Source organism: Chionomys nivalis, chromosome 7, assembly GCF_950005125.1.
Source record: "Chionomys nivalis chromosome 7, mChiNiv1.1, whole genome shotgun sequence".
NCBI classification, from domain to species: Eukaryota; Metazoa; Chordata; class Mammalia; order Rodentia; family Cricetidae; genus Chionomys; species Chionomys nivalis.
Genome location: NC_080092.1, coordinates 3,835,530 through 3,860,092, shown reverse-complemented (window position 1 = coordinate 3,860,092; position 24,563 = coordinate 3,835,530). Strand labels below are relative to the sequence as shown.

At 49.6% G+C, this 24,563-nt stretch overlaps 1 protein-coding gene across 2 annotated transcripts in view; it reads right to left on the bottom strand.

The window, feature by feature from the left end:
- Positions 1-2,255: 2,255 nt before the first annotated feature.
- Litaf (lipopolysaccharide induced TNF factor) overlaps positions 2,256-24,563 on the bottom strand; it is a 44,526-nt gene continuing 22,218 nt past the window's right edge. For both annotated transcript variants that reach the window (XM_057774939.1, XM_057774940.1), the window contains exons 2-4: positions 11,332-11,556; positions 7,500-7,656; positions 2,256-4,045 (exon numbers count right to left, since the gene is read on the bottom strand). In XM_057774939.1, the coding sequence (XP_057630922.1) occupies positions 3,937-4,045; positions 7,500-7,656; positions 11,332-11,551 (486 nt within the window). In that variant the 5' untranslated portion in view covers positions 11,552-11,556 and the 3' untranslated portion in view covers positions 2,256-3,936. The remainder of the gene's footprint in view (positions 4,046-7,499; positions 7,657-11,331; positions 11,557-24,563) is intronic.

The following is a 24,563-nucleotide window of genomic DNA, read 5'->3' as shown; positions in this document are numbered from 1 at the left end:
TAGATAACAGACGCTACCTCCAACACACACACCTACATGCATGGAGACACGCAGCCAGACACACACATTCGTGACTGTCTTAGATCAAGGCCTATGGGAGGCAGAGTCCCCAGCCACCACCTCCCATTTGGCATGGGATGAGCATTTTTCCTACTGCTTTAATTTCAGACACAAACACAATGCAAATTACAGCTTAGGAAGCATTCTCAAGTTCCCCCACCCCCATGTCCTTGCCACGTGCCCTCTCCTACATTCTGGAGTCTTCCAAAGAAGCCAGTGGTGGTAACGCCTCTCATCCAGCACTGGGGTTATGGGAGGGGTAAGGTCCCAGCACTGGGGTTATGGGAGGGGTAAGGCCCCAGTAGTGGGGTTATGGGAGGGGTAAGGTCCCAGTAGTGGGGTTATGGGAGGGGTAAGGTCCCAGCACTGGGGTTATGGGAGGGGTAAGGTCCCAGTAGTGGGGTTATGGGAGGGGTAAGGTCCCAGCACTGGGGTTATGTGAGGGGGTAAGGTGAAAAGCTCCTCCCAGAGCTCCCTGTCATCCTGAATTTTGTACCACAATCCAGTTCAAAAGCAAAACAAAACAGAAAAACTAATAAATGGTCAAATCAAGGGCCTGAGATGTCACCATGTTAATGAAATCCTTTCAGTGAGGACATGAGCATGGTCTACCTCCTCTCCCAAGATCAAAATGACAAATCAAGGCGGGACTCCAACATGAGTTTACTAGATTCCTTATGACACAGGTGGGGGCCTCTTACAAGGGTGTGGGTGCTCCTCCCCATAAGGGAGCAACAAGAAGTCATTACCACAGGGAGGTTTTCCCATAGGAACATGGCGTGCGGAGACACTCCTAGTCTTTCTGGGTCTCCAGAACCCCCCAAGGCTACAGGCAAACAACAGGAGGTAGGGAGTGGCTGGAACATCAGGGGTAGTCAACCCACCCAGCTAGGGGGGCCTTCTGCACAGTACGGCTGAGCTCCCAGGGACTTCAGCAGTCTGGCTTAGAACTGTACAAAGCCCTTACCTAGGGTGGGTGAGGCCCTGAGTTCCATCCCCAGTAGTAAGGGAGGATAGGCAGGAGAGAACAAGGAAACAGCGATGTCACAGCACGGCACCCTCAGAAAGAGGCTTTCACACCCACACAGCTGTGCACGCCAAAGGCAGTGGTCTAAGAACAGAAAATGTCTAGAAGCCACAGTCAGCAAGGCTTCCTGCCTCGACCTCCTGGCTGTGGTCTCTCTTCTCCACCAATAGACTGACCAGGAAATACCTACCTCTCCATATATGCAGCCAAGGCAGTGAACACTGAGGACAACCAAGTTCAAAGCCTCTTCTTGGGAGTCTGTGCAGAATCTCCACACAGGTCCTGTTAGGTCTCACACACAAGGCTGAGGTGCCTACTGGACATATCCCAGCTTCCCAGAATCCCCCAGCTGTTCCAGGGTGTGGCTGGTATAATCCACTCTCTGCCCTGAAGTCTCCAGCCCAGGGGCTGGGCTGTCCTTCCCTATATAGCCTAGACATTTTGGTTACCTAGTCTCTCTCATCTACTCTTTAAGCCTCCTGGCTACCGCACTTGGACCTGCTCGCTCCCTTCCCCTCCCCCACTCCTCAGGTGGCTCAGGGTCAGGTGCACTCTGGACCCTCCCAAATGTCCCTGCCTCTGGCTATGCTCTTCCACACAGCTATAACCTCCGCCTCCACCACACCTAGGAGCAGTCACATCCTGTCCTTTTTCTTGTCTTTGTCCAGACTCCATCCTGATTGTGGCAAGAGGAAGCCTAGGATGTATGGAGACTGTCAGCCAAGAAGCAGAGGCTACCTATGTGGACCTCTGGATCTCAGGGACCAGCTAGCCTAGACTGGCATTAAGCTCCGTATAGTATGTATTTCATAGGCCTTGACACAGGGCCCTTGTTTGGAAGACTGCATGTGTAATTAGTACCAGCCTGCGATCAGTCACACATCACAGTGACAGCCAAACTGCGAACTGCGCAGCACTGAGCTTGACCAAATAGAAGAAAACCACTCAACTGAGATCCCATGAGCAATGATTTCACAAGAACACAAATAGGGTTTCGATGGCAATGTAAGCCACAACTAAATAACCCAATTCCCCTCACACCTTCCAACTTGAAGCTGTCACCACAGGTGGAAGAAAGGAAGGGTTGGCACCCGCACTCCTCACTTGGTACCCCCTCTCCCAGCATCCCACAGCCTCCCCGGTCAACGAACAAGGAGGGTTTTGTTCAGAAAATGAATGAGGACAGCTTTCTCCTTGGCATTTTATTAAAACTTGAAAGCCGTGGCTTGTTGCCATCGATGACGCCTGTGGGCTCCCCACAGCCAAACCTTCAAATGCCACTCATTAGCAACGGTCATCTTGTTGTGGCTGAATATTCAGCAAGCCTGAGGTGTGGGTCATGAAGGATTTTCTAGAGTAACAGAGCAACTCGAGATTCTTTGGGCAATGCCTGGAAACACAACACAAGGCCCTTCTTCAGAGTAGGTGAACTGAATCGTTCACCGAGTGACCAACATTTTATTTGTTTAAAAGTAGACAACACCAAAGTTATATATGGTACCCAAAATTCATTGCAAAAATGATGGCCAGTGTTTCTGGATCACCGCATGAACAGCTCAGACAATGGTTAGGAACCAACATGCAGTTCAGGGCCGGGCTGACTTCACGCACTACTGTTTGCAGCGGCTCCTGTGTGGGTTTAGGATGGACACTGGCTGGGCTGTGCCAGACAGAATGGTCACCCTAGAAGGAGCCCTGACTTGTCTTTGGTGTCCTCCTGTCTGGTCCGCTGATACTGAAGGCCATGCTGGTGCCACACAGCAAGCTCATCTCGAGAAACTAAAATCAAGCTTCAGGTTGCAGGAGTTCAAGCTCTCAGCACTGTAGCATGGCCTCAAACAGGGACACCCTCATCCCCAGAGAGGCCCTACATAGACAAGCTTTTCAAAACCACACCAAGTCCAGGTAGGTAGTAGATGAAATCACCTATCTGTTGAAACAGAAAACAACGCAGTAGGTGCAGTGGCGTGTATCTAGAGCTCTGGGTTATCTCAGAAGCACAGACTGAAGAATCACTTGAACCTAGGAGGTCAAAGCTGGGTTGAGCAACAAAGTTAGACTGTACATCAAAAACGAAAACAAAACCAACCAAAAACACACCAGCAAATGGAAAAATGAAGGGTGTATTATGATCACAAAAGTTATTTTAGAAAGGTCTCCCTGCCAAGAACTCCCACGTGTTTTAAAAACAAAAACTCGTAGAAACCACGAGGAAGAAGTCTGCACCCATGAGTGGGGCTGAGGCAGGAGGGATGCGATTAAACCCAGCCTGACTGTGGCCTTCTCCATATGTGTCTGGTGGGTGTCGGCAGCCCTTCTGTGCACTCAGCAAACAAAACCAAACCTAGGAAGTTAAAGTGATTCTGAGGGCCAGAGAGCCTGCAATTACAGAACCACAAAGTCTTTAAGGCAAGGTCTCTGCCATCAGGGATGGGGAGAGACAGAAAAGATCAAGCCAGACAGTGAAAAATAAGGCAAACTGGCTTCCAGGTTTAAGACCGCCACCAGGAAGGTCCACCGAGGAGGAAGAGGAGCCAGCGAATGGCAAATCAGTGGAGAGGTAAACGGGGTAACAATCACAGTTAGTGGGGTAACTTGGGCAGGCGATAAGCCCTTGAAACATCAAGGTCCATGTCTTTGCATGTGCAGGGCATGACTCCAAGCAGCAATTTCTGGGGTTTGGAGGTTTGTCACTTTTTTGACCATTCCCACCCACCAAAGGACACGACGCTGGAGCCCATGAAGAGATGAAATCAAGGAAGGTGTCTCTTCTGGGTGGGCTGGGCAAGGGTCAAGTGACTTCCGGTTACATGTATCTAGCATCTCCCCTATGGCTGGCTGGCCAAGTCCTACAAGCGCTTGTACGTGCCCAGGAGCGCTTTGCAGTTGGGGCAGTAATGGTCCACATCTTGCAGGGCATCTACGCAGAACGGGATGAAGCAGCAGCCGGCGACGCACCTGGGAGGACAGACACACATAAGGAGCATGCCACCAACACCAAAAACATGGATGGGTTCATACCCCCATGCTGGAGCCTCCTGAAGGGTCTGTGGTGAGCCGGTGTGGAGTGAAGACCTGAGCTGGTAGAATCTGTCCCTGGAGGCACAAAGCCCAGCATCTGATCCCCAATATCAGGTGTGCAAGCCTATAACCCCGGCACTCAGGAGATGGAGGCAGGAGAAGCAGAAGTTCAAGGTCATTGCTGACTCCCTGGTGAGTTGAAGGCCAGCCTTGGATATATGAGACCCTGACTCCAAAAGGAAGGGGGAGGGTCTCTGCAAAAGTAATTAAATATCTTGATACAGGACCACCCTGGAAACTCGAGGTGGGCCTCTAAACCCAAAGATACTATCCTCTCAAAAAGCTATGACATGTGGCACAGCCAAGCATGGTGCTACACACCTGTCATCCAATCGCCAGAAAGACAGAGGCAGGAGTCAGCCTGGCTACACAGTGAGACTCACAAAGCAACTCAGCACTCAGGATGTAGCTCAGTAGTAGAGCACTTGCCCAGAATATGGGAGGGCTGGGCTTTAGCACCAGCACTTAAAAAAAAAGTTAGGAGGAGCATTCTGGGGCTGTAGTTCCCTGCTAGATGGCTGGCCCACCATGCACAAAGCCCCGGGTTCCATCCTGAGCACCACATAAAACCAAACATGGTATAGGGATGTAATCCCAGCACTAGACCAGTAGAGGCAGATCAGGAGTTCAAGGTCATCCTTGGGTACAGTGTGACTTCAAGGCCAGCCTGAGCTATTAGACTCACAAAGGAGGGGAAGGAAGAGAAGGTCATCATCATCATCTCAGATTAGGGTGGCAAGCTGCTTTGTAAAGGGCCACAGTCCACATGTTAGACGTTAGATGGCTCGTGGCCTGCGTTTTGTCTGGTAGCATGAACATGGAGAGCCAACAAATGAGGCTGGCAGCATCCAGGCAAACTTACACAGGAGTGGGCTGGGTTTAGCCTGGGGGCAAAGTAGTCTTCTGGGGCCCAGTAACCAGGAGATCCCCTTCCCCAGATGACCCCTCCCAAGATCCATTTTCTGCACATGGATGGGATTTCCTACAGTCTCGGACTCAGGGTGGAAACACGGCCTGCTGCTGACTGCTCATTCTTCTCACCTGTGACGTCCCCTGTGCCCCCAGACACACTGACCTCAGCCACACCACACACCCAGGAGACACAGAAAGGGAAGTCGTCTGCCTCCAGGGATCACGGTGAGACTAACTCTCAAAGTTATTAAAAGTTGGGAGATAAAAGGCAGAAAGTCAGCCTTGACTTCAGGCTCAGCCGAGGATGACCTTGTGCTGTCCCTACCAGTTTCAAAGGTAAGAGTTTTAATACAAAAGTCTCAAAGCAGCCAAAGTACCCTCCTTCCTTTCCTTTTTGAGACAGGATCTCACTGGCTGACATGAACTCCCTATGTAGATGAGGCTGGCCTCAAACTCTAATCTGCCTTCCTGCACTACCACAGAGGGCTGCTTTGTTTTTTAAGCGTCTTTTTAGATAGCCTAACCTGGCCTTGAACTCATCTCCGCCTACCTGCCTACCTGTCTTCCGCGGTTAGGATGGCAGATGTGCACTGCTGGGCCCAGCGGCAACGTGTGGTACTGGGGATGGAAACCAGGCCTCAAATGCGCTAGGCGAGCTTTTCACTCCTGTACTCTGCAGTATCCCGTCTTTATTTTACTGTTGTTTGGAAACAGGGTCTCATGTAGGCCAGGTTAGCCTCAAATTCCCTGTGTGGCAGAGGCTGGCCTTAAACTGCGGATTCTCCTGCTCAGGCATGCTGGGAGTGCAGGTGTACAGTACACACATCTTTCTTTCTACTTTGTGGACAGAGTCTGGTTCCCTCACTCAGGCAGGCCCTGAGCTGGTGATCTGCCTGTGTCACACCTGAGCTCAGGGATGGCGGATCTGGTCGCTTAAGCCTTTTCTGCCCAGAGGGTGGAAGTGAGAGCCCACAGTGGAGCTAGATAGGCAGGTCAGAGAAGGATGGGCGGACAGGCCTGCATGGCCCACTCCTTCCACAGAGAATAGAGGCTGAGGGCTCTCTCCACCCAGAGTCACAAGCAGAAAGTGAGATGTGCGTCAGTCACCGAGCAGCTGAGGTCCCTGCTCTTCCAGGCGAAAGTGACGCACAGGCCAGAAAGGGTGAGGTTCCTGCTATTACCTGCTTTAGGAAAACCGTGTATTTGCTTTTGCTCAGATTTCTCCCCCAGAGCACAGACTCGCATGGCTTTTAGTGCAGACGTAAATATTTATGTAATTCCCTGCTCTAGCAATGGGAAATCCCAGAGGTTGTAAGGGAGAGGCATGGCTGATGAGAGGCCTATAAAGTGTGTTAGTGCATGAAATGTTTGGAGCTTTTCTCGGGGTCATGCAAAAATTATTTTTTAGGTCATGAAATTCTAGAAGGAAAAGAAGCCCAAGGGCCTCGCCCTCTGCAGATGTGAACAGCTGTTCAGCAGGTCTCTACATGCACACATCCAGTGATTTCCATGAGTGTTTGAGCAGAGTTCCCAGGGGCAGGGGAACTCTGCCCTGTGGGGAGGAGGTGCTGTGAACTTCTAGAAAGCTGAGCCCACCTGTGCTGCTCCAGGCTTTCATTTTTAATTCATTCATTCATTCATTCATTCATTCATTCATTCATTCATTCATTGTGTATATGTGAATACCTGTTCACGGCGCAAAAGTGGAAGTCGGGGGACAACTTTTGGGAGTCAGGTCTCTCTATGTAGGCTCTGGGGATCAAACCCAGATGGTGAGGCTTAGTGGTAAGCACCCTTACCTGCTGAGCCACCTGGACAGCCCTGTTTTGTGTTATTGAGACAACCTACCTTCACCTCCTCCTGTTGGTGCTGGAGTTACAGCATATGCCACCGCACTCAGCTTTACACATCCTAAAACAGGCTGAGCGTGCAGAGACAGGGAACTAGCCTAGCAGCTGAGTACCCTAAAAACAGAAGGAGGAAAATTCCTACAGGTATCTGGGGGTAACTCAGCCAGCGGGGAACTTGCCTTGCAAGCACGAGGACCTGAGTTCAGTTCCCCTGAACCATGTGGTGAAAGTAAAGAAATGGCCACGGAAAGTTGTCCTCTGACCTCGACAGGTATACCATAGTATACGTCCATGAACACACACACACACGCGCACGTGCACGCGCACACACACACACACACACACAAGAAAGGATAAAAAGGGAAGTCATTTTAAAAATTATCTGTGAGGTAGTGAGGACCAGGCTTATAATCCTGGGGTTGGGATTGTAGAGTAGTGAGAGCTTGTCTCAATAGACAGACAAACCGCTAACCTTGGCCTTTCTACTCACACAAACACACACACTCCGCCAATGCACAGGACAGCCCCTGCCAGTCTGAAAAGAATCTCCACAAAGTGGGCACACTCACCCCAGCAGACACAGACTGCCACAGGACAGCCAGGTGAGGGCGCCGGCATTGTAGGACAGCTGGGTCACGATCATCTTGCTGCAGGATGGACAGCACATCTGGACAGGGCGGTCGAAAAAGGAGACGGGCTGCTGCACATACACCGTCTGCACGGCAACTGATGGAGGAAGATAACGCTATTCAGTGAACAAGCAGAAGAACGCTTGCTTACGTCAGCACATGAGAACTGGGGTTGCAGCGAGCACCCCAGAACCTAAGCTCATAAAGGTGGTTCCCAAGGACGAAAGGATAAATGCACTGTAGTTGCCTGGTCAACCACAGCTCAGCCTACAAGGGAAGCAGATTCTGACAGACACTGTGCTGAGTGAAATAAGCCAGTCACAAAACGACAAACACTGGGAGACTCCAGATGGATACAGAAACCCATTTCAGTCATTGTCTGGGGTGGGGGGGCTGGAAGAGGGAACATCCAGACACTAACAGTGGACAACATATCTGCATAACACTACTGAGCCATGCTTTCAAATGTTTAAAGAGGTAGGAAGAACTTAAAGTTGGGAAGGGGACAGCTAGCGGAGGGCAGAGGGATGTGAAAGGGAAATGGATATGGGTGTGATCAAGACTACAAATAAATATATATGTATGTATATATATGTATATGTGTGCATGAACATATATACATATGTATGCATGAAATGTTCTAAGAATAAATACAACTATTTTTTAAATGGAACAATTAAAGTGGTCGATTTTTAAAAAACTATCTTTTGTGGTCATAAGATCTCACCATGTAGCCCACACTGCCTTTAAAACTGTGATCCTCCTGTCTCAGCAGCCTCCTCAGTTCTGGACGTTCAAGAATGTACCACTAGACCATGCAGCCAGATGACAGATTTTATGCTGTGCTGTATCTGTGTGTACACACTTTTAGGAAGGGATGGGATGAAATAGTCTCTCGATGTAGTCCTGGAACTTACTACATAGACCAGGCTGAACCTGAATTTGTGGCAATCCTCCTGCCTGTGCCTCCTAAGTATCGTGCATGTTTTAAAACACACATATGCAGAAAAGAAAGTAAAAGTGATAAAGCAGACGTAGAAACAGTGACAGATTTCCAGAGTTTCCTGAGGGGTTTTAAAAGTCTACAGAAAAGAGATGAAGGCTTTGTGTCCTGCTGGCATGTCCTCGCTCTCCTAGACTACCTGTCCTGTGGGGTCCTTATTGAAGACACAGTTCCCAGGCTCTGGGCCTAGAGTTTGGACCAAGCATGAGCAGTAAGGTCCCCAAACTGCTTCTTCAGCTCTGCAGATGGTTCTACTGAGGTGGTTTGCAGAAGGTATTAGAGAAGCAGGGCATGCTGGGGTTTAGGCCTGATTCTCTACAGCCAAGAGTGGCTGCCCGAAGGTAAGAGGAGGAAGAGTGAGGTGGGCATGTTCTGAAGGTGGTGACTGCCTTCAGTACAGTACAAGGTAAATTTGAGGGCTCGTGAATTCCTTCTCTGCATAGCTGGAGAAAATTAAATATTCTCTGCATATTTAAATGGAAGGAAAAAATGCTATTAGGATTCTGGGAGGCATGCATTGTCTATAGTCTCTGGTAGCACTTAATGTACGATCACTGCCAACATATCTGTCTCTCTCTCTCTCTGTCTCTCTCTCTCTCTTTCTCATACACACACACACACACACACACACGCACACGACTCCTGAGGATAACGGTATAAAATGTTTACCAATTGGGAAGCACAAACCCACAGCCAGGAAACTGAGCTGACACACAGCTCAAACACTGCTATGAGAGCCATAAGCCACGAAACAAGACATTCATGGAGTTCAGGTGTACACAGAAGTTTCTGTCCTGCCTGGTCCCATATTCACTCAGTCCCAAAGAAACACAAAGAGGCTTATATTAGTTATAAACTGGCTGCCCTATTGCTCAGGTTTATTACTAACTAGCTCTTACAACTTAAATTAACCCATAATTCTTATCTATGTTTAGTCATGTGGCTTGGTACCTTTTCTCAATAAGGCATTCTTATCTCTTCCTGTGTCTGGCTGGTGACCGACTCTCTGCCTTTCCTCTTCCCAGAATTCTCCTAGTCTGGTTGGTCTGTCTATACTTCCTGCCTGGCTACTGGCCAATCAGCATTTAATTAAACCAATATAAGCAACAAATCTTTGCAGTGTGCAAAAGCATTATCCCAGAGCAGTCAGGACATGATCACTAGTGACAGAGATCCTTAAGCTGCTTCAGCTGTGTGCCTGTCAGTGACCCCCTCCACTGCTAGGTCCTTGGAAGGCCATTTATACAACCTGGAATTGGGGGACTAGGGACTACTGAGAATTAACTTGCTATTACCAAGACCCTGCTTCCAGAAAGCAAGAAGTATACCTTACTTAGCTATACAGAAATTTGGATTAAGTAATTTTTGTTTTGGTTCAAGAATAAGTTATTTCTTGATCACTTGGTCTAAGAGACTAAAGTAGAGGGCTGTTGACACGGGCAACTGGCTGACTGTCTAGTATGTGCAACCCCAAGGATTTCATAGATTGGGCATGACGCACAGCTGCATTCCTGGCACTCAGGAATTAGAGGTAATAAAACCAGGAGCCCAAGACTAGCCTGGTTCCAGACCAACCAGGGCTACATAGTAATACCCTGTGAGTTCCCTCTCCAACCCAAGAAGTCAGAAGTGGACACAATGACCAATTTCTTTTTTATCAGGTTATGACTCTGGCTTGACCTGGGAAGTTAATTTTAACAGAATGACTCATAAACTCAGGGACATGCTGATGAGGAAACTGAGCCATTAGAAAGGTGAGTAAGGGAACTGGAGAGATGGCTCAGCCATTAAAAGCATTAGTTGCTCTTCCAAGGCTCAGGTTCTAATCCCACACCCACATGGTGGCTCACAACCACCTGCAAATTCATTCCCAGGTGACCCAAAGACTCTTTCTGGCCCCCTTGTGTGTCAGTCATGCAACATGGTACACATCCACCAATCCATCCGTCCATGCTAACACTTGCGCGTGCGCACACACACACACACACACACACACACACACTTACTTTTACAGAATGGAATAAGGTGGCTAGCTCCTACGGCTGACCTCTGGCCTCCACAGGTAACACACACAAACAAAACTAAAGCAGAAGGGCAGGGGACCAGCTCTGCTGGCCTGAGTCACAGGCTTGCTCTCTCAGATGCTTCTCATCAGCTTACAATGCTGAGTAGGTGCACACACCTGGCCATCAAGGACTCTGCAGAAGTCCTCCAAGGGTCCAGGCGAGACCCTGCCCCCACAGAGGGGCAGCAGCTTGGCCTCCCTTTGCTCACTCAGCACTGTGCCCACACCAGCTGGCCTCAGGACAGGAGTTCTCTATTCACCCCTGGCTCTGAACTCAAACACTCCCATTCCCAAGCTCTCTCGGGCAAGAGGCAGTGGCAAATGCTATGAGCCCAGCAGGCATGTGGAGGCTCCTATGTATTTTGTTGGTTTTGGTTGTTATTTGTTTTGATTACAGTTATTATTAATGTCTGTGCATGTGTACGTACACACATGTGCATGGATGTAGAGATCAAAGGATAACTTTGGGGAGAAAACTCAGACATAGCAGCAAGCATCTTTACCCACTGAGTCATCTTGTCAGACACTAAATAGGGAAATCACAGGTCTCAATAATGGGACGTCTGAAATATCCTATGAGAAACCCAGGGTGGGGTGGACGTCACAGTTCTTGTCACTTGGCTTTGACACTTTGGCACCTTGCTGTTGTCCTCTACCTCAGGGTCGACAGGTTTGGTGACTAAGGACCTGGGTGACATACATACTTGCATTGGCATTGGGAACGGGCAAAGGCTGGGTGTAGTAAGAAGGTGGATTCATGCCCTTCCCGTCTGGGCCTGTAATGAGTCCTGTGGCTGGCCCCGGCATAGGTGCTGGAGGTGTTGGGTAGTAACTGTTGACACCCACTGTCTCTTCATAGGATGGGGGTGCGGTGGGCATTGCAGAAGGGCCTGCGGTCGCCTGGTAAGGTCCTGGAGCCGACATTTTACCTAAAGCAAAAACAGAAGACACCATAAGAAATTTAGCTGACCTGGGGGGCACATGCCTGAAAGCCCAATACTAGGGAGGTGGAAACAGACCTTCAAGATCATCCTTCGCTATCTAACAAGTGCTGGAGATCAGCCTGGGTCTCTTAAGACTCTATCTCAGAAACAACACCAAAGGGGGCAAGGAGAAAGAAGATGCTCACACGCCCACTGCCCATCCCATCCCCCACAACACAAACTGAACAACCAACGAAACTATCACCTTCATAAGGAACTTCCAAGTACAGACAGAAAGTAAGTTATTACCCAGAAAGACCAAACCCTTAACAAGCTGCCTCTGATCTGAGGAGCCTCCCCTTCAGCTTACACGCTCCAAACTAGCATTTCTTCTATTTAACAATGCGGTTTTTCGCTAATTGACTTCAGTGTTAGAAATGATGGCAGCTTTTAAATGCCAACCATGAGAAGGCGCAAGTAAAACCTGGTGCCCCAAGACACATGACAACCGATACCAGGGGACAGAAAACTAGAAGGGTACAGGAGGGGCGCTTTGAGAGGCTGGCCATGTTCTCTTTTGTTATGTGGGTTTTTTCACTTTATAAAATCTCAACCGAGATTGGACTATTTATGTTCTTTTGTTCTGTTTGTTTTCCAGGTGAATGTGTGCAGGGTATGGTGGCCCACGCTGTAATCTCAGCACTGGGGAAGAAGAGGGAAGTCCAAGGACAGCCTGAGCTATGTAACAAGGTGCCCAGTGAATCTGCCTCCTTTTTAGAAATATTTTTAATTGTGTGTGTTTCTGTGCATGCATGAACACAGTGCCAGAAGAGGCCATCAGAGGCTCTGGGGCTGGAGTGACAGACAGCTTTGAGCCACTTGCCATGGATGCTGGGACCCTAACTCAGGTCCTCTGAGAGACCAATGTGTGCTCTTCAAGCCACTAAGCCATGGGTCGAGTCCTAGCGCCTTCGTGTAAAGGAGAAACTAACTGCTCTTTCAGAGGACCGAGGCCACACGAGACTCACAGCTACCTGGAACTCCAGCTCCAGAGGATCCAGAGTCTTTTCCTGGCCTCTGCAGGTACAGCACACATGTGAAGCATACACATATATGCAGGAAAACACACAAACACATCATTGTTTTATCTTAAATAATTGGGGGTGTGGCTCTGTTGGGAAAGGGCTTGCCTGGCATGCATGAGGCCTTGGGCTCACCTGTAATCTCAGTACTTGAGAGTTAGAGAGACAAGCAGGAGGATCAGAGTTTAAGGTCACCATTGGCTATAAATCAATTTTGAGGCCAACCTGGGCTACACAGCAAGATCCTGTCTCAAAACAGCCCAAAAGTGAACCTCCATCACATTACTTCCCACTTAGAAAGTGGAGCCCTAGGGTAGCTAGGGACATGGTGACTTCAGTGAGGGAGAGGGTTTTCTGCCCTTGGCAGAACTGTTGCCTGCCCGGACTGCTACCCGCCCAGAATTATACTGCAAGATCCAGGCTGTGCCCTGGCCTGCTGATGCTCGGCAGTCACGGGGCAGCTGCGGGGGGGACACAGGGCCCCGCTTTGTGTGGCTGTTTCCCAGACAGGAGACACGGGCAGCCAGGCCCGAGGACAGTGTACCACGGCATCGGAGCTGGCCAGCCCTGCCACCTCTATCCACAGAAACGAACTCCTGTTCCAAAACACGTGGGAAGCAAAGAGATGCAGGAAGAAGGCCAGAGTCCATTTTTAAAGAAGCCCTGCTGGCCCAAGGAGAGGAGTCTCTGCAAGTTTAGGAGGACATTTCAAAGTGCGGAAAGAAGCAAGGGGTTGGAGGTGGGGTGGTTCAGGGGGTAAGGTGGTCAGACAGTCAGGTGGCTCAGGGGTAAGGGTGCTTCACACTGAGCGTGATTATCCGAGTTCGGTCCCCAAGATCCACATGGTGAATAGAGGAACCCAGCTCCTGCAAACTGGGCTCTCTGGCTCCCTCCACAGATGTGTCACAGCGTGTGCGTCCGCCACCGATGATAGAGTATGCCCACCCTAATTAATTAACCAATGTACGCCCATCCCAATAAATAAATACATATGTATTTAAAAATTAACCTCTGCCAGGAAGTGGTGGTACACACCTTTAACCCCGGCACTCAGGAGGCAAAGGCAGGCAGATCTGAGTTCCAGGCCAGCCTGGTCTACAGGGCGAGTTCCAGAACAACCAGGGCTATAAAGAGAAACCCTGTCTTGAAAAACAAAACAAACAGACAATATGAAGTCAGATGTCGATGTGAAGTACAGCCTAGATTTTAAAAACTTACTACACAAAACTAATGTGAGACGGCCCATCGGTAACTTAAACACTGGTTATATGCTCAGTGGTACTACTTACATATGGAATTAGATTAACTCCAGTTCCATCGGTGTCTGTCTGTCTTTCTTTCTGTCTATCTTTCTTTTTGTTTTGTTTGATTTTTTGAGACATGGTTTCTCTGTAGCTTTGGAGCATGTCCTGAAAACCAGGCTTGCCTCCTTGAATTCACAGAGATCTGCCTGCCTCTGCCTCCCAAGTGCTGGTATTAAAGGTGTGAGCCACCACTGCCCGGCCTCTGTTGATGTCTTAAGAGCATAGCTATGGAAGAACTTCAGTGAGTGAGCTACATGATTCAAGATGAAGTCTGTATGCGCAGCAAACCAGGAACCCCAGGTGCAGGTGTCCGGGAGAAGGAGGAACCAAGTTCCCAAGGAGGGCAGGAAGGGGGTTTCAGAAGATCACAGTAGCGTGCTGTGAAAACCATTCAGAGCTAAAAATAAAGACCAAAAGAATAAGAAGGGGCCCAAAGCAGTTTGAGGTGCACTGTGGGTTTCCTCTGACAGGAAAAGAAATGCAGAGAGAGGCAAAACCACAGGCAGACCCAAAATCAGCTGATCATCTGGAAGATGCCCCACCCCCACCCCATCTGCTTCGAGAGAGCACTGACTCGGCCTGCAGAGACCCCTGACCGCTCCGCAGTGACTGGCACTGCCTGTGCCGGGAGGACAGGTGTGAAGGACGCGCTGCCCTTTCCTGTTCAGAGGACAGCCAGCCCCAACCGCTTCACAGATTACCACGAAAATTAAGACTTGTAAAAATTACAAGACGGTGGTTCAGAAATTCTAAAATTGCCCCTGGCCGGAGCTGGGGCATGGGGCTGCAGTGCTGAAGGGCAAGAAAGGGCAATAGCATAGCTGTGAAAATGGCTGAGCTGACTCCACACAGCTAGAGAGCTATCCTGGTACCTGCACTTGGTTTTTGATCAGACAAGACTCCTATGTTGACCAGGCTGGTCTAGAACACATAACCTGCCACCTCCTCAGCTCCCCCAGGCTGGGATTACAGCCCTGTACTACCATGCCAGGCTTTAATACTGCATTTTAAAAGAACTGACCTTCAGGTTTAGGGATGGGGGTGTGGGGTTCTCGCCTTCTTCAAAGGAAGGAAGGGAGTGGACTTCCTGGCCTGGAGAGTAAGGCCTTGGACCACCCCCACAACACACACCCCCTCACGGAATCTTCTGGAATATGCAGATGAACACTGTCTCTTTACTGCTTTTGGATCCAACAGACACATAAACACAGTTATAATTCTACAAAAAAAGAAAAAGAAGAAGAGCAACGGCCAACAAATGGCTCAGCAGAAAGGGCACTTGCCCCAGGGATGGTTCTGCCACCCACCCACACGGCGGAGGAAGAAAGCTGACTCCTGCAAGTTGTCCTCTGACCGCCACACCAAAGCTAGCTATGGCGGGAGTGCCCTGTCCTTCACAAAATCTGTTTGCTTAAAATTCAGCCTTGTAAAGTCTCTTTGGTGGCCCTGGGCAGTTGAGTGCTTACACTAGTCAAGTCAGGAGATCCTGACAGAATCTGGTTGCCATAGTTACTGGGAGCTGTGTGGAGTAACTCAAGCTGTCCCCCTTCCTACCACCACTGTTTAGCTGTCATTAAGATTTTCAATTGAGGGCTGGAGAGATGGCTCAGAGGTTAAGAGCACTGGCTGCTCTTCCAGAAGGTCCTGAGTTCAATTCCCAGCAACCGCATGGTGGCTCACAACCATCTGTAATGAGATCTGGCACTGTATCCTAGAAAGTGTATAATAAATAAATAAATTTAAAAAAAAAAAAAGATTTTCAATTGAGCCGGGCAGTGATGGCAGAGGCAGGCAGAGCTCTGTGAGTTCGAGAACAGCCTGGTCTACACTAGCTAGTTCCAGGACAGGCTCCAAACCCACAGAGAAACCCTGTCTCAAAAAACATAAAAACAAAAACAAAACAAAAATCTTTTAATTATTCGTTCAGTCTCTTCTTTCCCAGCATTCACCAGGGAAACACGGGGAGCTGGAGTGGCTGTCTCACCATCTCAGGACTCCTCTGTCCTTAGCTAGCTCCAAACTTGGACAGAGGCATCCACATACAAACCTGACAGGCTCAGATCTCGTTTGTTTGGTTTTCTGTTTTGAAGACAGGGTCTCACTATGTAGCCCTGGCTGGCCACCTAACTCCACCTCCCAAATGCTGAGATATGGAGGTATGCCACTGTGCCTAACTCTACAGTTCCTTTTTAAAGATGAGAAGTGAGGCTGGCTTCACGGGTGGCATGTGTGTGTGAAGGGACAAGGCCAGCTGCCTAGACACTCAGGGTCCTGCTTTTAGAAGGCCCAGAACAAGAGTTCTCAACCTGTGGGTCAAAACCTCTTCTAGGTGCTGGGTGGTGGTGGCGCACGCCTTTAATCCCAGCATTTGAGAGGCAGAGGCAGGTGGATCTCTGTGAGTTCGAGGCCAACCTGGTCTACAAGAGCTAGTTCCAGGACAGGTTCCAAAGCTACAGAGAAACCCTGTCTTGAAACCCCCCCCAAAAAAACCCTCTTCTGGAATCGAAGGGACCTTTCCCAGGGGTCTCCTAAGACCATCGGAAAACACAGATACCAACAATTCATAACAGTAACAAAATCACAGTTATGAAGTAGGCAAAGAAAATAATTTTATGATTGGGGTCAACGTGAGGAACTGGATTAATGGTTACAGCTTTAGGAAGGGGGAGAAACAGTGGCCTAGAAAGTCACGCTCTGCACAATGTCCCTGCTGTGGCCACCCTAACTGAAATTCTTGGCACCTTTGAAGCCAGGCTCTGTGTTAGCATACTGTAGATGGTCTGAGGGTTACAGAACCAACTCCCGCCTCTGCTGCAGACCAGCAAAGAGAAGTGGAGTCTGGGCCAATTCTGAGAATGCCCTAGTCCTGTCCCAACCCATTACTTAAAATCCAAGACTCTTCATATCCGGGGCTCAGAGATCTGCTGTGGGGCAGATGGTATCTTAAATGACAGGTGGACGTGTCTAGGAGGGACTCCCAGGAACCTGCTACAGGCAGGCTCTTTTCATCACCTCCACTCCATCCCAGGCAGAATAATTAAATTATATTTAACTCAATTAATTAATTTAAATATAATTTAATTTCTGCCTAGCAAGAGAAACTCAAATTAAGAAATAAGATTTTGTTGGGAAGAGCTGAGTTTGAGGTTCACACACTATTGTAATATCTACAACTTTGTTTTCACAGCCCCCCACTTGGTCACTCCCCTGTGAGTGCACTCTTGAGAAGGCCAGCCTGTCCCTTAGCCCATGAGAGATGTCACAGTACTGTCACAGATGTGACCCTCCCAATACAACGTTAACCCTTCACTGACAGAGCCTGGCTCTCCTTCCATCCAGGCGGTCCAGCCCAGTCACAGCACATCTGTAGTGATGGAGACACACTCCTCTCCATTGCTCTGGGGCCACGCACAACTGAGCTACCTGCTGCCCACTTCCACCCTGTCACTGGGTCACTCCTCAGTCGCCGTCAGGTCCTTCAGACCCTTGTCTTGGGATTAACACTAAAAAATACTGTGTTTGGCCCAAGAGGGAAGAAGGCAGCGCCAGATGGCACCCGACATTGCCATTTATTTTTTATGTGTCAGCAAACCTGATGTTCAGTGAGGCTGGAAACCTGGAGTCCTGATCTTCCTGTCTCTGCCTCCCCGGTGCAGTCTTACAGACACGCCTGGCTTTTTTGTGCTTTCTGGGGATCTGAACCCAGGCACTTTGCCAGCTGAGCCCTACTGGGCATTTACCTTGAGGGGGCAAATCTCTTCCAGTGCCCACCTCCTCCCCGGATTCACACTAGGGTGGGGCCTGGGATGTGACTTGGTGGTAGAGTAGTTGCCAGTGTGTGTTCAGGCCCCGGGTTCCACCTCTCACGCAAAACCTCCCTCTCACGTTACCTAACAGACTGGTTCACCTTTTACATGAGTCAGGGAGACAGAATATTATGGTTATTATCATCATCCTGATTTGTGCCTGAACAAACGGGCTCAGGGGGTCAAGCTGCTCATCGGAAGTCACACAGGTAGGAAGGTGAGGGGCTGGGGCTTGAACCTCATCCACTAGGCTCCAGAGTTCTTTATACCTTACCAAAGCCCCTCCCAGCCCGGGAGAACATCAGAAATGACAGCCTTAGTTTGCACAAGTTGCCCAGAAGCCAAGGTGACAATCCCCAAACTGACTAGTAAAGGCCATTGCTTCCTCTGCCATCCTAACACTCAGTACATGACTTTAATAAAAGAAGTTTTTTAGCATAGTAAAATACTATTTCCAGACACCCATACATGATATAAAAACTCCTCACCAAGTGTAGATTTCAACTATTTTATCACCGGACACTTCTGATTGAAAATTATCTGCTTTTTCCAAATCAGGGGTCTGAACTGGTTAGGGGTGGGAGATGTAAAATTCACAGGGCTGGTACCTCCCCACCTGCTTCAGAACAAAGAGCCCCGAAGGCTCTGGGGTCCCTCACCTGAGAGTAAACTGGTGATCCTGCTGAAGAGAAATGTCTCAAAATCCATTATCAGGCCCAGTGATCTTTAGCATTTTGAACTATGGCCGGCGAACATCAGGGCGCGGAGAGACACCTCACACCCGGGCAGATTTGTTTCTAAGGAATTCGTCTTGAACAGCTCAGGAGAACCAGTTATTCCAGGCGCTGCCCACAAACCCTAGATCTTCCGGGCTTGTGCCCAGAGCAGGTGTTCCTTCCATGTTGATTAAACCAGACTGGTTGTCCCCACACAGGTTAACCCAATTTAAAGCTAAAGATGAGACTGTCAAAAGCCAAGAGGTCACTAGGTCACTAGCTTCTTGTTAGTGGATCCTGGCTCCAGCCATGGCTTGTAATGACCCTCAAAATCATTCTGCTAAGTCCAGACACCAAAGGCTTCCAACCCTGCATCCCAACTGATGCCAAATGCCCCCAGACACAAAGGCTTCCAACCCTGCATCCCAACTGATGCCAAATGCCCCCAGACACCAAAGGCTTCCAGCCCTGCATCCCGACTGATGCCAAATGCCCCCAGACACCGAAGGCTTTTGACCCTGCAGCCCAACAGATACCAAATGCCCCCAGACACCAAAGGCTTCTGACCCTACAGCCTGACTGATGCCAAATGCCCCCAGACACAAAGGCTTCTGACCTTGCAGTCTGATTTATGCCAAATGCCCCCAGACACAAAGGCTTCCAACGAACCTGATTGATACCAAATGCCCAGAATAGGTAAGTCCATAGACATGGAAAGCAAGTTGGCTGTGGCCAGGGACTGGGGGATGGCACAGGAGGGAAATGGGGAGCTTTTGGAGGTGATGAGATATTCTGAAACTAGATGGAGGTGATAGTCACACAATGTGGTGAGGTATGAGAAGCCACTGTTGCCTTTGAATGGTTAATTCTGCCAGGACATGCCTATAAGCTCGAATTCAGGCAATAGGGACAAGAGGATCTTAAATCCAAGGCCAGCCTGGGCTACTCGGTGAGACCTTGTTGCAAAAACACTAACTAGGAGTGGGGCATTTGGCTCAGTCTGTAAGTTCCTGTCCACGTAAGCCTAAGTGCCAGAGTTCTGATCCCCAGCTGGTGGGCATCTGTCACCCCAGCATTGAGAAGGTATGTAGAGAACAAAGAATCTTGTGCACACAGAGAAGCCAGGAAAGGCAAACACACAGTCACCTAGGCAACGGAATGAGTTGCACAGCTGCTCTTCCAGGAATGCCAGCAATGTCGTTTTACAACCTGGTGATCCTTTGCTGTCTGATGGCACAGGCTGCCTTATCTCCCAGAATTTATGTTTTTACTTATCCAAGACCGTTTTCCCTAAATCGTGAGCATTGCTTTTAGACTCATAAAACCCATCCTTATGAGTGAGGTCACTTGTACTTTACAACAGCCTAAGTGACTTCTGTGTTATCTTAGGGCCAGGCCAAGCCTGACACTCACAGGCACTATGTTCACCTCAGCCAACCTCCTTAGACCTAAATCTTGGGCACTATCTCTGAATCAGCAATTCCCATTCTTGTAAAGAAGCTAGATGTACTTCGTAAAGAATCTCAGTGTGAACATGTCTTAAATTGTGCACTTGGGACTGAGTTAATTGTTATCTGAATACTTTTTTTTTGTTTTTGTTTTTGTTTTTGTTTTTGGTTTTTTCGAGACAGGGTTTCTCTGTAGCTTTGGTGCCTGTCCCGTAACTAGCTCTTGTAGACCAGGCTGGCCTTGAACTCCCAGAGATCCACCTGCCTCTGCCTCCCGAGTGCTGGGATTAAAGGCGTGCGCCACCACCGCCCGGCTCTTACCCTGAACGCGCCCGATCTTGTCTGAATACTTTTTTAAAAAATTGTGCTGTGCTTAAATATGGTTAAAGTTAAAAAAAAAAAAAAGTCCTGGTCCAGCACTGGCTACAATAAAATTGGGCTGAATTTCATTCTTGTCTCTTCGTGGATCCCTCTTTTTCCCTGCGTGCTGTGATTCTGTCCTAGAAGGCAGCACCCAAACTCGAGGTGTGCTTTACTGTCTTCTGAGCACCTCTCTTTTCTCCTAGCCCCCGTGCTTAAGCGTATATTAAAACATCTTCACTAAAATCTCCAACCCTGGGAGTAGCGGGGACATGAAGACGTTGCCAGAACTTTCCAGGTACAGCTTCATATTTGGGGCTCCATGTTGGTACTCAAGCATTCTAAGGACTGAAGACCTGAAACCAAGCTAGTGACCACCCACCCCGTGCCCTGATTAGGATGATCAATGTCCTGGCTTTCAAAGGCCAAGAGAGTTCCCCCTTCTGCCCACAGGATCTCGTTTAATCTCTATCATCACTGAGAATGTCTGCATTGGTAGCCTTGCTTCTATGTCCCCAGGCAGACTTACTTTCTCACTTTGCCTCCATAGGCCTCCCTTTGATGACCGGGCCAGCCCCTTCTCATTCCCTATACCCAGGCCTGCACTGTGTGCCTTTTGAGAAGCCACTCAGACCTCCTCCAGTCTGTCTACAAAGCTCAGCAACGACAGGGTTCATATCCAGGATCCCATGCCCTGTGAACGCGACGTTAGTGCATGGGTTTTCTTGCATTTAGTACTTCTCCTGGCTCTTTGAAGTAAAGAAGTCCATTTGAGGAGAGCACACAGAACACACGGAACAGGTACCCGGGTCTTAGCTGCCAGTGTCCCTACTTCTGTAGCTGTCTTCACTTTGCTTCCTGACTACCCTGTGGGTTCTGTAAGAACAAGGGCAGAAATGTGTTCATAACCGCTTCAGCAGCTAGAACCACAGCCAAAACATCCCAGTGCTTCACAAGTGAGCCATATCCCAGTTTACCTGGGAGAAGACTTCTCTGAATAGGGAACACTTTGGGCACAAACCCCAGAAAAGTCCCAAGCAACACAGGACAAGAGGGTTCCTCCTGGCGGCACTGAGGAAACACTTGCAGAGAACAGTAGCCATGTTTAAATGCCACAGGACACCCGTCTCCAACAACATCAAGGTTTGGAAGCAGAGAGTTAGGCGTGGTGGCACAGGCCTGCTAATTCCTGAGGAAACTGGGAAAGGTGGCAAGCACTGGGGAGACAGATCAGCTGGTAATATGTTCGTCTTGCCAGCACAGAGACCTGAGTTTGATCCCCAGAACCCATGCTTGTTTGTTTTTAAAGCTAGGCATAGTACTGCATGGTTGCGGTAAAGCACGGAGGGGGTGGGAACAGGCAGAGGTCCGGGTCACTGGCCAGCCAGCCTGCTTGGTGACCTCTATGTCAGTGAGGGACCCTGTTTGGATGACTCCTGGGGACTACAGTCAAGGCTGGCATCTGCCCTCCACACGCGTGCACACACAGACACGATGGATGATCAGGGGAAAAGCCCCAACTTGGAATCTGAGAAGAGGAGGTGGTCACACAGGCACCGCCCTCACTCACACTTCCATTCAGACACGAGGGTCTCCATACTACAGGGCAGTGAGGCTGGTCCCCTCAAACCGAGCCAGCAGCCCTTTGCGACCTCCAGATTCCTGAGGGTGCGATATGGCTCCACAGGGTGCCTTGGAATATCCCAGTAGGAGGTCAAGTCACAGCATGGGTGGACAGACGTAGAAACAGGAAGTGTGGAGGCAGTAGAGCAAGTTGAAACCAGAAAAAGAAAAAAAGAAAACGCCAGTCTATTAGACGAAAGGTCACAGCGACACAGTTTCCAGCTCTGTGGAAGGGGTTTCTCCCAAGGTTTTGCCTCCACCCACTCTTGGTTCTAGGAAAAAATAAGAAGGGTAGAGTGGAAAAGCAGGACTCCTCCTCTCTATCATGAGGGTCAAAGGGATAACACAGGTTAAACGGTTCTAGAGGGCATCTGACCTCCCAGGGCCCTATAGGCCAAGCCTGTCAACATGTCCCAGTGACATCGCAGCAGCCTGTCCTGAGCCCCACCGTGAGAGCCCTTCAAAAGCTGGACTCCTGAGGAGGCTCCTCCTGCTAACTCCCTACTTGGCTCAAAGTTCTTGGTCAGAGAACTCCCACAGGCAGTGTGTGGAAGGTTGCATGTCGTCACAAGAGCCCTTATAAAAGGAAGGCAGGTCAGAGGTTATGCTGACACCTGAAATGTTGAGGAAGAGGCCATAGGACAAGGTAGAGCCCCACCCCAGAAGCTGGGGAAGCCCAAGGAGACACCTGAGGATGTGTCTTGCCCCTGACATTCCTTACCTGTGAGTTATTTTTATTGTTGTTTTTAGGCAAGTTCTCATGTAGCCCAGGCTAGTTTCAAACACATTATGAACTTCCGATCCTCCTTGCTTCTACCTCTCTAGAACTGAGTTACAGGCCCGCGTCACCACAGCTGGGTTATGAGGTGCTAGGGCTTAAACCCAGGTCTTCGTGCACACTAGGCAAGCAGTCTACCAACCAAGTGTGTTCTGAGCCCCCCCCCCCCCGGCTTCGTTTTTAGCCCTGGGTTGGCTCCGTCTGTAATCAAGGCCCACAAGCTTCCAGAGTCTTCTGGTACAACAGCGTCTGTCTTCCCAGCCAGGACCTCTGCTCAGGCCTCACAGGGGCACACCTCTTATCTGTCACAGTGAAAAGTCCAGGTCTTGGCCTTGCCACCTATCTCTCTCACAGGCCCACCTTCCACATGAACTTCCCTGGCCACATCCCCTTTCTAGTTTCTGTTTCCCTCAGGATCTGGCTTGGGGACCACACCATACTGGCAAGATAATGCCACAAGGACCCACACTTTCCAAATGGGTCTCCAAGAACTTGGGGTTCCGTCACTCCTCAACCTCAAACCTCACATATGGAGCACAGCCCTTCTCTGGGCCAATCTTCTAAGCTGGTCCCATTCCTCTCAAAACAGGGAGTTGCCAGAAGACAGAGTTAACAGGCAGAGAAGCGACGCAGGCTCTGTGAACCCACCACCACGGTGGGAGAGGATGCCACAGCTCCGTTCTCCACACTCCTGGCCCATCTGGATGGTAAGAAAGCCTGTCACGGGGAACAGAGCCAGCATGGTCAAAATGGTCAGTCTCACAGCAAATGAGCCAGAGACACCATTCTGGAACAAGCAGCAGAGTGGACATGCCAACTAAATACAATGTGGGATACCGGGCAGGACTGGTGGCACTGGAGTGAAATGTGGGGTCAGCTGAGAGCAGCAAGCCCACGTCTGTTCTGGACGGACAATGCTGAGCACGAGTCCAACCTGCCCTCAAAACAGAGAGCGTTGAAATCCTGATCCCCACTCCTCAGTTCTGGGAATACCCAGACAGCGTATTCTAGTGTGGAGGACCATTATAAAAGGCAACTTAGCACCCTTTCCCCCCACCTCAGGGGGACTCACAGTTCCTGCGACTGCAAACCAATGAGTTTATTATAAATGCAACCTGTCCCAGGACAAGGATAGGGTTCAATGGGTAGTGTTGCCTAGCATACACGAAGCTGCAGGTTTGAGCCCCAGCACCTAAACAAGGGGCGCGGGGTGTGTGTGTGTGTGTTCAAGGCCATTCTCAGCTATACAGGGAGCTCCAGAGATTCACGGTGAGGTTGTTTTCAAAAATCAGAAAGGAAGGGAAGAAGGGAGGGATGGAAGGAGGGAAGAAGAGAAAAGAGAGAGAAAAAAGGAAGAAAAGAAGCTTTTAAAAACTAGGATTAGAAGAAGCCTGACATGATGACACACCCCTTTAACACCAGCACCCAGAGGCAGAGGCAGGGGGATCTCTGTGAGCTCAAGTCCAGCCTGGTCTATACAGCAAGTTCCAGGACGGCTAGAGATACATAATAGAGGAACCCTGTCTCACAAACAATGACGTCGTGCTAGAGCTAGGGCTCAACCGGTGGCTGCTTGGACAGCATGACAAAGCCCTGCGCTGGATCGTTCTATTACAGGCATTTCATGGGTCCTCTTACTGTAGTCTACAATCTACAGACCAAGGACAGAGGAGGAGGGTGATGCCCTAGTGGGACAGAGTAACAGGCCAGCAGCTAGGGAAAGGGAGAGGAAAGGGGGATTTCTGAGTGCGACCATCCTGAGTCTCCAGAGCAGGCAGCCGAGAGGCCTGACTAGGAATTGTGCGGGCCCTGCCTGCTCTAAAGTAGCAAAAGCCGGGCAGAAACATGGGCATGCCCTGAGGAGCTATGGGAGGCAGAGTGGAGCAGCCACATTTG